This window comes from Hemibagrus wyckioides, linkage group LG22 (genome assembly GCF_019097595.1).
Source record: "Hemibagrus wyckioides isolate EC202008001 linkage group LG22, SWU_Hwy_1.0, whole genome shotgun sequence".
NCBI lineage: Eukaryota > Metazoa > Chordata > Actinopteri > Siluriformes > Bagridae > Hemibagrus > Hemibagrus wyckioides.
Genome location: NC_080731.1, coordinates 10,336,617 through 10,354,103, shown reverse-complemented (window position 1 = coordinate 10,354,103; position 17,487 = coordinate 10,336,617). Strand labels below are relative to the sequence as shown.

The following is a 17,487-nucleotide window of genomic DNA, read 5'->3' as shown; positions in this document are numbered from 1 at the left end:
TCCTCGCTCCTAAATATTCCACAGTCAACTGTCAGCTGTATTATAAGAACGTGGAAGTGTTTGGGAATGACAGCAACTCAACTACGAAGTGGTAGGCCAGGTAAACTGACGGAGCGGGGTCAGCGGATGCTGAGGCGCATAGTGCGAAGAGGTCGCCGACTTTCTGCAGAGTCAATCGCTACAGACCTCCAAACTTCATGTGGCCTTCAGATTAGCTCAAGAACAGTGCGCAGAGAGCTTCATGGAATGGGTTTCCATGGCCGAGCAGCTGCATCCAAGCCATACATCACCAAGTGCAATGCAAAGCGTCGGATGCAGTGGTGTAAAGCACGCCGCCACTGGACTCTAGAGCAGTGGAGACGCGTTCTCTGGAGTGACGAATCGCGCTTCTCCATCTGGCAATCTGATGGATGAGTCTGGGTTTGGCGGTTGCCAGGAGAACGGTACTTGTCTGACTGCATTGTGCCAAGTGTAAAGTTTGGTGGAGGGGGATTATGGTGTGGGGTTGTTTTTCAGGAGCTGGGCTTGGCCCCTTAGTTCCAGTGAAAGGAACTCAGGAATTCCATGCTCCCAACTTTGTGGGAACAGTTTGGAGCTGGCCCCTTCCTCTTCCAACATGACTGTGCACCAGTGCACAAAGCAAGGTCCATAATGACATGGATGACAGAGTCTGGTGTGGATGAACTTGACTGGCCTGCACAGAGTCCTGACCTCAACCCCATAGAACACCTTTGGGATGAATTAGAGTGGAGACTGAGAGCCAGGCCTTCTCGTCCAACATCAGTGTGTGACCTCACAAATGCGCTTCTGGAAGAATGGTCAAAAATTCCCATAAACACACTCCTAAACCTTGTGGACAGCCTTCCCAGAAGAGTTGAAGCTGTTATAGCTGCAAAGGGTGGACCTATGTCATATTGAACCCTATGGATTAGGAGTGGGATGTCACTTAAGTTCATATGCGAGTCAAGGCAGGTGAGCGAATACTTTTGGCAATATAGTGTATTTGAGTTACTCAACTACCATATACAGCTTTAACAGCAGTTACTTTTTCATGGTATAATTTTTCATCAGTGGCTCAACATTTTCACTTAAGGTGAGATGATGTCTCCGAGATTAGCTCATTAAAACATGTTTTGGCTTTAATATGGGTGCTGTACTACTATGTGCCCAGCCTGGCTCTAAAGACATTTTGAAGTAGAAGCCAATATAGCATAAATGGTTTTAAACATGTCTACCTTTCCTAAAAATGCAGAATAAATGACTATTGTTTTAGGGGAAAAAGCAGTTTTCCCTGCTCTGGTAAAGTGAGTTCAGAAGTTTGCTCGTAATTATGGGGCCTGTTAGGCTAAGATAATAATCATAAGTCTACAACACAGAGCCCCTGAACTTCAAAAAGAGGTTTTGTTTAGGAGGGAAGAACAGACTTTTCTTGTTCTCCTCATTCATATCCAGGTATCCAGTCATTTGTGGATGACTGACAGAGACAGTGACATTTATATAAGTCTTTGGCATGGCTAAAGAAGCAGGAAGAAACTACTTGGGAATGGATAGCTGATTAATATGTATCATGCAGTCTATAGTGTGAACTTCATCCTATGCAAGTGTTTATCTAAAGTTGTTTTTTCATGTCACTCTTAGTCACGGTTAGTGATCTCATTTCCTATTTTCCAGAGTTATTACTTGCCAAAGTATGGAAGTCTGCCAAAGTATAGTGTAAACAGCAGCGTAACAGGTGGCTTGTTTAAGAACATTTGGACCTATGCAGTATACTTTAGTCTTTTTCTAGCTATCGGATAACTATCTACTATGGGAAAGAGACATTATGTCTTTTCGCATGACAGTAAAAGATTTGTTCTCAGCTGTCACAAATTTGAGTACTCTTATCTGAGTGCAGTAAGTTGTGTAAGTATACAAGCAATAACACAATCAAAAGTTTGTTTGATTCCATCGTCTGTTTGTTTTTTAATCTGTTTAAGATTGCTTTCTTAGGCAAGCAGTCTTTCAAGCTTTATACATTGACATTAACGGGAATTAGTGAGAGAGGCTTTAGACATCTTTTTCATGTTTGGTGTTCAGCTTGGGAAAAACTGACAGTTGTGTAAGCCTCGCCCAAATTTTTGGCAGGCAACAGAGTTTGGTTACAAAGTATACCAGAGAAAAATTCTCTCCTGGGGAAAACTGGCACTCCATCTTTCTCTTCTCATTCCGGTACACTGCGCTTAAAGCCTGGTTCACTGTACTGCCCTTAGTATACACCCAGAGAACCAATCTCATGTGAATCTCCTCATGAGGCCACTCCAGATGCTGCCCTTGGAGTACAGCTCATCTGGTTTGAGATGACCCCGGGTTACACTAGTGCATGTATTCTTTTCCAGTTCTTCCAATTCTTTCCCAAATCCTGTGGGCCATGATTCAAGCAGTGTGATATTTGAGAAGGTCTTTATAGATGGGGAAAAAACACATTTTGCATGATAATGGGCAAAGCTTAACCTTTTACTTAACACCCATCAAAGATCAAACAAAACTCTTGGCTCAATCTGTGTGTTTTAACAAGGACTTTCGAATAGGGTTTTAACAAAGGTCACTTATGAAATTATCTCAAATAGCGTTAACATGAAGCTTCTGATAGTGGCCTGTTCAAGATCTACATGGTTCTACATGGAAACCATCATTATATTTTGAATGTATTGGAATATGAAACTGTCGTATCTAATGATATATAAAGATATGACATTATATGTCAAATATATACACTATATTGCCAAAAGTATTCGCTCACCCATCCAAATAATCAGAATCATGTGTTCCAATCACTTCCATGGCCACAGGTGTATAAAATCAAGCACCTAGGCATGCAGACTGTTTTTACAAACATTTGTGAAAGACTGGGTTGCTCTCGGGAGCTCAGTGAATTCCAGCGTGGAACTGTGATAGGATGCCACCTGTGCAACAAATCCAGTCGTGGAATTTCCTAAATATTCCACAGTCAACTGTCAGCTGTATTATAAGAACGTGGAAGTGTTTGGGAACGACAGCAACTCAGCCACGAAGTGGTAGGCCACGTAAACTGACGGAGCGGGGTCAGCGGATGCTGAGGCGCATAGTGCGAAGAGGTCGCCGACTTTCTGCAGAGTCAATCGCTACAGACCTCCAAACTTCATGTGGCCTTCAGATTAGCTCAAGAACAGTGCGCAGAGAGCTTCATGGAATGGGTTTCCATGGCCGAGCAGCTGCATCCAAGCCATACATCACCAAGTGCAATGCAAAGCGTCGGATGCAGTGGTGTAAAGCACGCCGCCACTGGACTCTAGAGCAGTGGAGACGCGTTCTCTGGAGTGACGAATCGCGCTTCTCCATCTGGCAATCTGATGGACGAGTCTGGGTTTGGCGGTTGCCAGGAGAACGGTACTTGTCTGACTGCATTGTGCCAAGTGTAAAGTTTGGTGGAGGGGGGATTATGGTGTGGGGTTGTTTTTCAGGAGCTGGGCTTGGCCCCTTAGTTCCAGTGAAAGGAACTCTGAATGCTTCAGCATACCAAGACATTTTGGACAATTCCATGCTCCCAACTTTGTGGGAACAGTTTGGAGCTGGCCCCTTCCTCTTCCAACATGACTGTGCACCAGTGCACAAAGCAAGGTCCATAAAGACATGGATGACAGAGTCTGGTGTGGATGAACTTGACTGGCCTGCACAGAGTCCTGACCTCAACCCTATAGAACACCTTTGGGATGAATTAGAGCGGAGACTGAGAGCCAGGCCTTCTCGTCCAACATCAGTGTGTGACCTCACAAATGCGCTTCTGGAAGAATGGTCAAAAATTCCCATAAACACACTCCTAAACCTTGTGGACAGCCCTCCCAGAAGAGTTGAAGCTGTTATAGCTGCAAAGGGTGGACCGACGTCATATTGAACCCTATGTATTAGGAATGGGATCTCACTTAAGTTCATATGCGAGTCAAGGCAGGTGAGCGAATACTTTTGGCAATATAGTGTATTTTCCACCAAAATGGAGGAAAGAATAGAGCCAAATGTTTTCAAAATGCTCTTATGATAGCGTTCCTTATATTTCACTGCAGTTTGTGACGTACAGAAAAACAAGTCAGAGAAAAAGAAGACAAGTGAGTGAATTGTAGAAATCATGATCATAAGGGCAATAGTTCAGCGTTCCACTAAAATGACCACATCAGACTGTCATGTCAACACACACACCTGCTTACACACCTGATTACACATAGCTGCATTCTATCACCTTCACAGCATGGTCTCACAGTATATATGGTTTCCTGTTTTGTGAGATTCTGCTTAGCCCATGTTGTTTGTTCATCTCCAGACCCTGATCTGCTTTTGTTTTTTTGTTTTTTTTTTCATTTTTGGATTTTGTCTCTGTCTTGTTTGCTACAGTTAAAGCCACCGAGTACCAGGTATCCTCAACTGACGTCTGACACACACTGGACACTTTTCTTTTTTTAACAACCTTTCAGATAACAGCTGAGACCATCATCGAGAGAACCTCCCTACAGTGTTCTAGCGACACTTTGCTCACTTTTGTTCTGACATACTTGTCAAAATGATCGTGACCTGGAACAGACCTGCTCAGTGAAGCATTGGCTATATGCCAAATATATTGTCTAAGCCTATCCTAGATATTTGCATCCTTTGGAGTACTTTTGCTGTAGTTGGCATGTTGAGTGTTGTTTGAATTTTACTAGTGTCTCTGAAATTTCTTTGGAAAGACAAACTGATGTCTTAGACACTGTATTTGTTCCAAATTCTTGATTGAAACATCTGTTCTGAATTAATGTGGAAGTCATTATTTTAGCAAAAAAGTAACAACCATGGCGATAGAGTGGTGGCACACCGCAGTGCAAGTGGCATTCAATCATCTGTTCCGTTACCACTAATTTAGTATGAGGCCCAACTGACACAAACTTGCCATCAGTCCCTTAGCACTTAAAAGCTTGTGGTTTACTGGCATCTGCAGCAGTAAGTTGCAGCCAAAATCCCAAGGCAAAGCATTATGATTGAAATTACTGTTTGTGTAAATGAGAATCAAGTGAGTGATTAGATTCACATGCATTTGTTTTTGAGATCTGAAGAGTCTTCACAAGAAGAACTAGTAGTATTATATTCATTGCATAATTAATATTAAATATGTGTACTGCTTTTACAATGATGGTAAGGGTTGGAGAGAATTTTTCCCATAGCTTTTGTTCCTACACACGGGCTCCTAAAGACAGGAAAGGATGGCCAAGAATAAAAACTAAGGAGTACAGAGAATGGGTTTTAAAGGGAGTTAGTGAGGAGTGTGTGATGAGGTCATGACTGTCTGGTCCACTGACAGCATCTTTACCCTGCCCTGAACTCATAAATATAAATAACAAACATATTGAATTCACATAGGTCTATGACATTGAGCTTTGTCCTTTCGGTACTTTATTGTTCCATTTGGGACCAAAATGAAATATAATAATTTGCATAATAATTTGTGAAATATGTCTCGTTACTCATGGGTAGGGAGGATGGAGTTTGTGAGTCAGCGGAGCTGAAAGTGTAGAAAGTTCTCATTATCTGGTTATAATGTGTGTAATGGGAAAACAAAGATGCAGATAGACAGATCTGATTTCCAGCTACCCGTCTCAGATAAGTCTCCTTAATTTGCTAAATTTGTAAAGTACAAATGTTATCTGAGGTCTCTTGGTTATCTTCTTCCATGTCAGAAAAAGATTTGTCCTCAGATATCTCCAGTAAAGATCATGTACTCTTATGTAATGTTGAAAAAATATTATAACAATTAAACCCTATGTAACAACAACCAGATCTGACGTACGATTTCTTCAGATGTGTGCCCATACTGTCTGTTTTAGATTGTTGCATTAGTCAAGCAGTCTATTGTTACTGATTTTGTTTTGTTTATGCAGTTCTCTTCTTGTCATCACCTACGCTAATCTGGCACTTGTACAAAGTACTATTTGGTTCATGTCTCTAGATTATGAACCTTTGCAAGAACACATTTTTGGGTCAAATATTTCATGTTGTTTAACATTAAAAAATTGATTTTTTTGCTGCTCTTGGAGCTGTGGCTTTTAGACTACCAAAGACTGACAAGGAACTGACACCAATGTGGCTGCTTCCAGCTATATTGCAAAATATTGAGCCAAATGTATTAAATAACAGCTGAGAGGAACATGGGTGAAAAAAAATATTGTTATTCATCCTCAAATGACAAAAAATTAATCCACATTTATACACTGGTCTTCATACCAAGAGTGAGGCCAGAGAGACAGATCAGCTTCATTTTAGAGTGTCGGTGTGGTTCCAATCCTAGACCAAGGCAACAGGGTTTGAAAGCCAACAACAAAGGCCAAAGAAAAGATCTCTTCTGTCTTCTCATGATCAACAATTCAACTTTTATATTTTTCAAATTGTGGCATGTCATCTGACATTAGAAATAGAGCCTCTTTGACATTTAGAGCTCTGTAAGATCAGCCGGAAACACATAACCAAACCCACAAACGTCAAATTTGTAACACTCATTGTGACATGATGTATATTATTTTATCATTTATACGTTATTAATATTCCACCACTAGATAGTTAAACACCCACATTTCTCATCAAACTGCTGACACAACGTTATTTAACATTATATCAGCACTGGGTTGAGCCCGAATCCTGTCTGGAATTAACTACTTGTACTGTATTTACTGTGTATCCAATAGCATGTAAAACAGTTTAAGCCCTTGGGCTGGTTATGTAAGGTTTTTGGCTCTCTGGCCCTGTCTCAAGCTTTTGGTGGTGAGAGAAACAGAGAACAATACCCGTCTGCCAAAATGATGAGAAGCAGTACTGAAAACTAATGTCCAGATGTTAATGTACTTCATGTCCCAGACGCCTGGCTCTACCAACGCCTGGTTTGGGGATGGGCCTGGGTGAAGCAACTTCCAGACCCATCAATATATTGGCAACTCTCTTTAAAGCGATAATTTAACTTGTTTGTATGTTTAAGCTCATATGACCCACTTATTAAATAACTCGTGTTAAAAGCATGCCAAAAATGATAGCCTTGTAGCCTTAATAATGCTGAAAACTTATGGTTTTCTGTGAAGCCTGCCCTGATCCAGAAAATGTTCTATACTTGAGCTACAGATAGTTTAATGACTCAGTGAATCTCAGTTTGGTATGGAAATTGCACAACCCAGGACCACAAAGCCCTTCAGAACGTGGTATGCCTACCTGAGCACTTCTTTGGGTTTGCACTCCCCTCTTTGCATAACATCAGCCAAGTTTTGCAGGACCAGAGCTGCTTATATCATTAAACTCAAATCATCAGACTCTACCCACACTGAAAGTCAAGCACTTCCGTAGTCTGATGGTTAAAACTGTTTCAGGAGAAGCTTCATCCCACAGGCCATCAGACTCCTCAACACAGACATAACGGATCCCTTAAGACCACAAATTGTCACTCCATTGACATGCTGCATACTGCACTTTTACTGTTACTACATATAACACATCTGTACAAATCTAATACCAAAATAATGTTCATTACCATAACTTTAGGAAAATCCTTATCTGTTCTGTAGTTATCAGTTAAACACCTACATATTTTGTACCTTCAGATGTTAGACATTTGATATTTCAGATGCCAATTTTATTTAAAAATCCAGATTTAATCTCATTCAGGTTGTAAAACAACAAAATACAAAACTTTTATAAGGGGGGGTGCACAAATACCAAGCTCTACACAGTTTTTTTATATCACACGCTTACTTAATTACCTAAAACTGTCTGACATTTCAATGCAGATTTGTTTTAATTTGATTGATACTGTCTAATGCTCAAAATAATGATCTTGGAGCTTGTATTTCACATTTAATAATACCTAGGACAGGAGAATTGCTGAACGTTTTATCTTCTCATTCTCCAAAAGATAAATAATAAAGTGCAGACTGTTTCTAAAGGCCATTTGGCTACATTCTACAAGTATCCTGCTTGATATTTTTCAGTTGTATGTTGGTTAATATATCATTTTGTTAAATCGATCTTCACAACATTACAATGGTGTATTCTGGGTAGTAAACAAAACATGTTTCTGTGAAAGGAAGTACAGTGTTATATAGCATTAGTAGCTTTATGTGGTGATTCTAAACTTAAGTGCAACAAGCAAAATACAAATGTTTTTAGTGAAAACTGCTGTATGTTGAATAAATGCCCTAATATGTGCTTTTTTTTTTAACTATGTAGCTAACATGAGCTGTGTTGTCTCTTAAGCAGCATTCCTGCTATCTTGCAGTCATGTCATTCAAATGCTCCATAGTGATTTAAGAAAGTGGAAAAAGGCTTTTGAGCTAAAATCTCATTTTAGAATTTTCTGTTTCCACTTATGCAGGGGAAAGACATTTAATTCCCTTCTACTTTACAACACATGAACAAACAAAAATGGGAAATTAATGCAGTTTGCCCATGATGCTCATATTGCATTTGGCTGTAATGCTGAAGAAACATTAGTTCCAAATTTAATACATCCTTCACGTTATAAGCATAATGATTAACAGTAGGTGTATAACAGCAGTGCATTCTGTAATGTGAATTCCACTCCTCTGTCAAACCCTTTCCATGTAATGAGTCAGTCTGTGCCACTAAGGTGGTGATTGCTGTATGAACTTGGACACTGGTGCTTTAAATTTTGCATGGTAATAACTTTGTTGGACTTCCTCTGTATACACTGGAGCTCTATACTGCTGAAAGTTCCATCACAGCTTGAATTTTCTCTCTAACAATCACTGACTTTGACAGCTGTTTTAACAGCACCAAGAGGTTATTAAACCATCTGTGGTGTACAGGCATCCAGCCCAGTTTTCATCTCTGTCACTGTCCATGTAGACGGCTGAAAAAACATCCCTAGAGGACCACACACTTCCTTGCATCTTAACATGCCTTCTCTATCTTAACAGGTTAATGGATTTTGCCTATATTAGGACATTGGTCAGTTAAGTGGGCACACTGCTTTGCACTGGGGTATATGGTTGAGTAAGGGAGTACATTACTGAGAAGGAAATTATTAAGGAGGTGTACTGGATGGTGATGAATGCACCAAGGGCCTGGTAGTTATTAATGGTAGTTATTCATATTTAAAATGACACTGTTGGATAGAAATGAAAATAAAAAGGATCAGTCTTGTGGGTTATATTAAATGAATTTCATAAAAGAGAGCTACCCAAAAAAAAGTGTACAGTAAGCTGTAACAACTCCATTATCAGCTTAATCTCATGACAATTTAAGCTTTTTCTGCACATTTTTATTTCAGATATAATAAGTTTTATCATGGCACTGTCACCTGTCCACCTAAATCAACATATTTACTGCAAATATCTCCTAGTTTTTAAGATGTAAATCATAAGATTTTCAATCTACGTACATACAGACTAAAACATGCATCAAAGGGACAAAGCAGAAATCATGTGTATGTTAGGGTGCAGGAGCTCTAGGTGATAAAGTATTGGGTGATGGGGGCCTTAGTTTCTCCAAGGGGAGGCGGAGTGATCTTAGCCAGCCCCTCCGATTTAAATAAAAGGCTCTTGTTGAAGCCACTGAGGACCCCAAACTTTTCAGTGGCACCATAGCTGTCTGCTTCCTACAGCTTATCACACTAGCAACGAAAGCAGAGCAATTTTCTGTGCAGGAACCAGAAGTAGTCTACCTAAGTTTGAGTCAATAGCCCCCCCCCCTTTTTTTTTTTACTTCTTTAGAGCACAGGCCCAAAGACAAAGGAAAAGGAAAGAAGATGCTAACTATAATTCCCTTGGTGTTAGTCTGTCTGAGCTTTGCCAACAACGCATATACAGCAGGTATGGCAAATTTCTGTTTTTCTAAGAGTAAGTCAGTGTGTGTGTGTGTGTGTGTGTGTGTGTACTCTGTGTTCTACTGGTGCAATTAAACTAAACAGTGGAAAATTGCTTGTGGCACTGAGCAGCACCGTTTAACACTATACAGTGACTGAGGTAAGAATTCAGAGGGCTATTAAGTTGAGTCACTCTTGGGCTGTCCCTTGAATTAAACAAAATGAAAGAATGTTAACTGCATTATTTTGTACTCTTTTTTTCTGAAGCATCCAATAACACTAACAAAGACACAATGGTTCTAGGAAGAGGGGAAGGGGGTGGCACACATTCAAAAAAAGAAACAGAAAGAAATTGTGACCTTCAAAAGGTTCTATATGACAGTATTGTGATTATTGTGTTTGGACTATATTTTCAAGTTGTAAAATGTAACGTTATATAAATTTATAATAGTATGCCAAATGTGAAATTAATAGTTGCTGTAATTGCTGTCAGTGTAATATAATGTGCATGTGAATACATTGGCATGAACATATTTGTAAAGGTTCTTCCAATATTTGGAGTCAGTGCATCATTTGTAGTTCTGCTGTACCCGTTTCCTGTGGTATATACTTTAGCTCACTCAGCATTAATATCTGGGACTCCTTGCATCACAGCTATATGTAAGCCATGTAGCTATTCTGTATGGTCTCAGAGCAGGGACATTGCCAGATGCTGGGTTTTCACCAACATCCCTTTACAGACCTGCTATGTGTGGGTTTGGCAGGCTGGGAGGGCATGACGAACAGCTCCAGCATTTTGTGCCCCTTGCTAAAGTGCGTCCAAATGCCTCTCCCTTTCCTTCTGAGGTAATGGTGTGTTAAGTAAGCAGACTGAATGGGATCAGACTGGGTCTAGACTATGGCCGGGCTAGCAAAGGAGAAGAGAGGAGAGGAAGGAGGGTGAGCTATTATGTGCCTTATTGCCATAACGGACGGCCTTAGACAGGCCTGATTTTTCTGACAGGAAAGGCATAATGCAGCCATTAGACTGCCATGGATCAGTAAGAATGTGTGTGAATGTGTCCATGAGAAAAAGAGAGAGCGAGCTCTTGTGTTTCCATATATGTGAGCAGCAAATTATTCAATAAAATATTGAACCTGTAAACTTACAGAATATGTTGCTGAGTTGATACTTTTATTCCTCACTCATGTGTCTATGCCATTTTCCTGTTAGAGTACTTTTATTGACCGAATACTTACTGAATAAAATGAATAATAGACCAAAGGGATTTATTGTTCCTCACATGGATTATGGTTTTATAGCGAGGTTAAAGCATGTACATTATGGTATTATTAAATTTTTTTGATGTTCTGAATGCACACTGTGAATCTAATGTTAATGCAATAAAGTATACCCCCAAATTATGGGAGCATATATAAAGGTTATTAAGCCTGTGATGAGTGCTGTTTACTCCCCAAAAATATGCAAAATAGTGCCTGAAATTTTGAATTTAATCTTTAAGGGAGATTCTGAAATATACACATGTTCATCCACAGCTGCCTGCCATAAAAAATTAGTCCCAATGGATTCATAAAAACTAGTTAAAAGATAAAGAATTTTAGGGGGCTTCCTAGGAGTGTCCTGGGGATATCGAAAGGCCAAGGGTCTGCCAATTCAACAGATGCACAAATTCTGCAGACAGATGTAGAACAAATCGCCATGCTGAATCACTGTGTTTACAGTACTGAAATTTATAGCACTTCCTCTTTCCCAACTCAAAGAGCCAGCTGGTTCCAGGCTCTCAGTTGTATAATGTTGTGTGGTAGTGATTGTCTTGGGCTGTGAAAGTCTTCACCGCATTGTATTTTATCACAATCAACGCCTGTCCATTTTAATTTGATTTTAATTTAATTTAATGTTACTTCGTAATTACTCATCGAACCTTAAGCCAACAAACATCCTTGTATAAATAAGCTACTCTGCAAGAGTACTCTACACAAGAGGAGAACTCTAGACTGGGGAAAAACACACGCACACACACACACACACACACAGACACACAGTGCCAAACTGTTAATTAAAATCTCATGCAGCCACTGAGAGTTCTTTTGTAGCTGTAAGAGAGAAAATCATGGCAGGATGCACTGAATGTCTGTATTCTTATAGTTTCTCAGCTGTACTCAAGGGCTGGGCAGAATTTATATATGAACTGAAACACAAAGCACAAAAACTGAGTCGAAACAGTAAGAAACTTCCATTTGAAAACAAACTGAACATGATGGTTTAACTTCCTGAGTAATACTTTTCTTTTAAATTGAGTTCCTAGGCCTCATTAGTCAGCATTTTGATCTTCTTGGCTGCTTTTAATGAGAAATGAGATATGATGTAAGCCATTCCATGTAAATTACCCCTACTTCATAGGCAATATTCACATACAATTGGTGCCTTGTCTAGATGTCTAGAGCGTTTCAACATTTACATTACTGCCAGCAATTGTTAGCTGTATCAAGCCGATGCGTGTGGCACTCAAATCAAAATACATCAGTTGAAAATTTGCTACCATGCTCAACAGCGAGTGTGCCTAGCCATTTGATGACATTTATGTCAGTTGCCTCCCCATTTTGTACTCTCGGCTTCAGCTCACTATCCACCGAGTTCCAGTTTATTAGGATTTGGACAAAGTACAGTCGCTGCCTCATTGGTTTACCAGTAGCAAGTGCTATTAATTATTATTAGCTAACTGCTTGATATGTTCTGCCTGTTTAATGAATGGTTTGGGGAGTTGGATAATGTTCTAAAGACAAAAAGATGAGGCTAATAAAAGAAGATGGTCCATAGAGAAAGACAAAAGCTAGCACTCATTTTGATTTCCACTGCAGCACATGTGGGTCAGTTTGAATAAAAACACTGGAAAGTTTTATAAATTATGGTTTTGTAGACTTTTGGAAGACTGTGAATAATAACCTCGCAAGAGTATAAAGTGATATTCATATTAAGGTATTTAATGAATTATCAAGTCATCTGTACTTTTGGATAAACACGGAGAGTTTTTTTTGTGTGTCTTTTCAGGGAATCGCCTTCAGATCTTTGCTAGTCCAGGTGATAATGTTAGCTTGCCCTGCCGCCTGAAACCTACTGATGCCTTATCTTTTGGTCCGATTGGAATGAGGATCAAGTGGACCAAACTTGATGATGTTAATGACGAAACTGACGTGCTGATTTCAATGGGTTTCCACAAGATCAAATATGGACGCTTCCTAAACCATGTTCACCTGCAGGAGGCTGACGATAATGATGCCACCCTGATTATTACCAACCTCATCCTAGATGACTATGGCACATACAAGTGCGAGATCATGAGTGGCATGGATGACATCATAGTGGAGATGGAGCTTCGAATGGCTGGTAATTGAATTAGTCCAGTTTCATGGATGAATGAATATTAATGAATACTACCATATATATTGTTACTGAGGGGTTAAATCTCAGTGCTGGTCTTAAGCCCGGAGAAAATGGGAGGGTTGAGTCAGGAAAGGCATCTGGCATAAAACCTTTGCCAAATCAAACATGTGGACCAGATGATCCGTTGTGATGACCCCGAGCAGCAAGCTACCACATATATTGTTGTTTTACTTCCAGCCTCCAATTTACAGCCTCCAAGACATTTCATGTGTTGCCATTTATTGCCTGTTATTTAAAATATACTATACATGCTGAATTAAAATTATTTCTTGCCTTTGGCAAAGGCTGTCCTTGTACACGACATCAGCAAAGTGAATAGGACGTCTTTAAATAAGAGTCCAAGCTGTAATGAAAACAGGCTGCAACAAATGGATGTAGATAATATTGGAATAGAGATGGCAACAATGAAAGGCCTTCAGGCCTGCAAGTAATTTTTTTTGCATTAAAGCTCAAATAGTTTTTCCCAAGCAGAAAAAGGAGAAAAGAAATAAAACAACTAACACTTCACCAGTGTCTTTATTGAGTGCTGTAACAGCCTTCATATGAAAAAAAAAGATCTTGCATATTTACTAAACACATGAATACTATACATTAATGTATAGTAGAATGTAGAAAAAATGGACAGGGTGTGTCAGTATTAATGTTAAACATTGAATCAAGCAAGTAAATTAACTGGTTTTGTTACCTTTAAATCCAAATACATCTGATTTTAAATTGAGAACCATAACTCTCTTTTACAGGGGTTGTATTCCCTTACTCCCCACGCATGGGCCGCTACAACCTGAACTTTCACGATGCTGAGGCAGCCTGCCTGGGGCAAGATGCTGTGGTGGCATCATTCGAGCAGCTCTACCAGGCCTGGAAAGGAGGGATGGACTGGTGCAATGCTGGCTGGTTGAGTGATGGAACCGTACAGTACCCCATCACCAAACCAAGACAGCCATGTGGGGGCAATGTTGCTGCTGGACTCAGGAGTTACGGCCAGCGTAACAAAACCAACAGCCGTTTTGATGTTTTCTGCTTCACCACTGGATACAATGGTGCTTGAAGCCTGAGAATCCCTTGACTAAACTTTTTATTAATTTAATTTAATTAATTTTATATTTTAATATAATTGTAGCTGAAATGGTTATAGCAAATGAATAAAATGAATTTAAAAAATCCCTTTTAGTTAGCTAATCATAATATAATAATATAATAATATTTCCCCTTTAATCCTTTAACAGTTAATATAGTTAACAGTATTTACTGCATTTATTTACAAACCAGGAAATTTAACTTGCTAATTTTATCAAAGTGAATCATATTTTTTTGTTTATTGGGTATTTTAAAAATAATTTACTAAAAACCTGCAAGAACCAGTTTATCCATGAGGTACAACAAATCCACAATGACCTGTATAAAATTGTTTATTAATTTATTTCTCTTCAGAGTTTTGCATATTGCAGAAGTTCTTAATTCACATTTAAACTTATTACATACATTGTTAATGTTATTTATAGTTATTAATGCATATATCTTTTACGCTAACTAGTGAAGAAAATAATGTCAGTTAAGGGAACCTTAATGTCAAAGCCTTATTATAGTATTTGTCTGGTTAATGACTGGCCTTCTACATCATTATTTCTGTGTCATGACTATATGTACAGGATTAAGAAAGAATCTCTATATGCATTCTATAATAATCTATGCTCTTTTGGTCCTCAGGAAATGTGTTCTACGTGGATCAGAAACTGACCTTCCCTGAGGCTATGCAGGTCTGTGAGGAAGATGGAGCTGAGCTAGCAAAGATAGGGCACATATTCGCAGCCTGGAAGCTGATGGGCTACGACCGTTGTGATGCTGGCTGGCTGGCTGATGGTAGTGTAAGATACCCCATCTCCAAGCCCAGGATGAAGTGCAGCCCCACCGAAGCAGCTGTCCGTTCCGTTGGATTTCCTGACAAGAAGCACAAGCTCTATGGGGCCTACTGCTACAGAGCTCACCAGTAATTTCTACACAATACATACGCTCACATACCAGCCAAAGAGCTACAGTATAACACACAAGCAATGACTAAAACATGTCAGTTATCATGAGCACACAATGAAACATCAATCTTACATTATACAGGTACATAATAAAATTTTTGTACTATGCATTCCAAATGCACATTGTAAATGGTACAATTATTCATCATAAACATTATTTTTGCCGTATTACTATTTTTGCACAGTTCAGTTAGGTTATTTTCAGCAAAAATCAGTTTCAAGGGAATGTAATCTTTTATAAATAATTAAATAAATATGAACTTCTTCGACACATCTGACATGTCTCGTCAGAGCACTGGCCACTATTTGTTGATCTAAAAATGTACTTTTCAATTTTAGCAGACTTAGTAGCTAATTGTAATAGATACCTGTCATTAGTCTTCTTCCTTTTAAAATTTTTCACTTTTTACCCTGGAAAAAAAATGGGAAAATAATGCCCTCATTTTGTAATAAGTGCATATACAAAAACATAGCCTTTATTAATAAAGAAAGTAACTGATAATACCTTTTATCAAAAAATGTTATCTAAGGCAAAATATGTTCTTCCCTAGCACCAAATTTGTGATCTCACAGCTACTACAATAAAAGAAAAAGAAAAAAGAAAAATGACGAGCTGCTGGAGACGCAATGCATTTTTGGTCTTTGGAGTTGCAGTTACATTAGACCCGTAGGCACATGAAATCTTTAACAGAACCCAGTTGCTTACCAGCAACTGCACTTTAAATGACTAATCTGAGACTTGCACTTACATAATTGTGAGTCTCAATAAAACAAAACATTATGTCATCAGTTGGGTTTCTTTCAGAACACCAATTTCCTCATACATTTATGAACTAAGCTACAATGACTGAAAGCAGATGTCATATTCTGTATCTCTATACACAGGATTGTTTACAGTATGTGATTGGGAAGAAAACTCCACCTATTATTCTGCTTTGTTCTACCAAGCCACAATGTAGACACTTCTTTTTAAGCCCAAACCATTTTTTTTTTCTCAACTAAAATGCAGTGTATTGTTTTTACATGAAGTTCCAAATGGAAAATAAAATCTAACAAAAATTGAAATGGTCTTTAAATGTATTGTTTTTTCTATTAGTAGAGTGTGGTTGTAATTTCCATTATTTATGTATTCCAGACCTGTTTAGGAGCAGTGGAAACCTATAATTTACTATACTGTGTTTAAAGAAAGGGACATTTTCCATTTAATTAAATTTAATTGATTTGTATTTGTTATAGCAATGGACATTTTTACAGAAATGCAGGTATATATTTTTTTTATTTCAATTTATCCCACATTGAATTCCAGGACTTCACTATGCAAGTGTATTTTGAGGGTGTTTGTTTGGACCCAGTTACCCTCCAACTCTAGGGCATAGTAAAACATTCACATTTTTTTCCATTTTACAAACTCACAGCATGTTTTATAATAGAGCAGACGTAAAATCCACAACATGGCCTTCAGTGATTACGGTATAAAAATGAACTTGGGCATAAGAATAACCATATCAGTCAGAGAAAGAAAAGATTTCATGCTTATGCTCCCTTGTGTTAGCAATTAAATGATGAAAGCCCTTTTCTGACTCATAGATGGAGCTGAGGTTCCTTAGCTTTTTGATCTGATCCCTGAATGCACTGATTTTCCAAGAGCAATTGAAAACCTTTTCTTAATAGCGAATAGGATATAACCTTTTCTTACAGGCTGTTAAAGATTCTACGGTTTTTTCGAATAAACAAAAATTAAAAATCTTTTTTAAAAAATATTATAATAAGGCAAATAATTTGTTATTTTACTTTACTAACTTAACTGCAACACATGGTGTCAGTTGATCAATGCCAGGTGTTCAAAGACTAAACCTATTCAGAAAGCAAAGTGCCTTACCAATAGTTATTGCTGATCCAATTCTCAATTCTGATTGGCTGAAGGCAGCCCTGTTTTTGAATCAATTGCTGACTTCTCAGACTGATTATGTAGCACATCACATTACAGCTCAATAAGACATTTGGTTCCTAATAAATAGCTGTTAAAACTTATTAACCCCATACATTTTCACTGGTTACATCTTTTTAGAATATTTTCTCACAGGTACATTTCTGTGTAATTTAATACAGGTATTCATGAAGTACAGCTGTTTGTGTAAACCAGCTCTGCCCCACTTGGATTGATTGGCACGTGG

The 17,487-nt window shown here is 38.6% G+C and overlaps 1 protein-coding gene across 1 annotated transcript; it reads left to right on the top strand.

The window, feature by feature from the left end:
* Positions 1-9,596: 9,596 nt before the first annotated feature.
* On the top strand, positions 9,597-16,377 carry hapln1a (hyaluronan and proteoglycan link protein 1a). The gene is made up of 4 exons (XM_058374408.1): positions 9,597-9,848; positions 12,891-13,226; positions 14,024-14,323; positions 14,991-16,377. The coding sequence occupies exons 1-4, from the start codon at positions 9,785-9,787 to the stop codon at positions 15,272-15,274; spliced, it is 984 nt and encodes a 327-aa protein (XP_058230391.1). The 5' UTR covers positions 9,597-9,784; the 3' UTR covers positions 15,275-16,377.
* Positions 16,378-17,487: the final 1,110 nt, after the last annotated feature.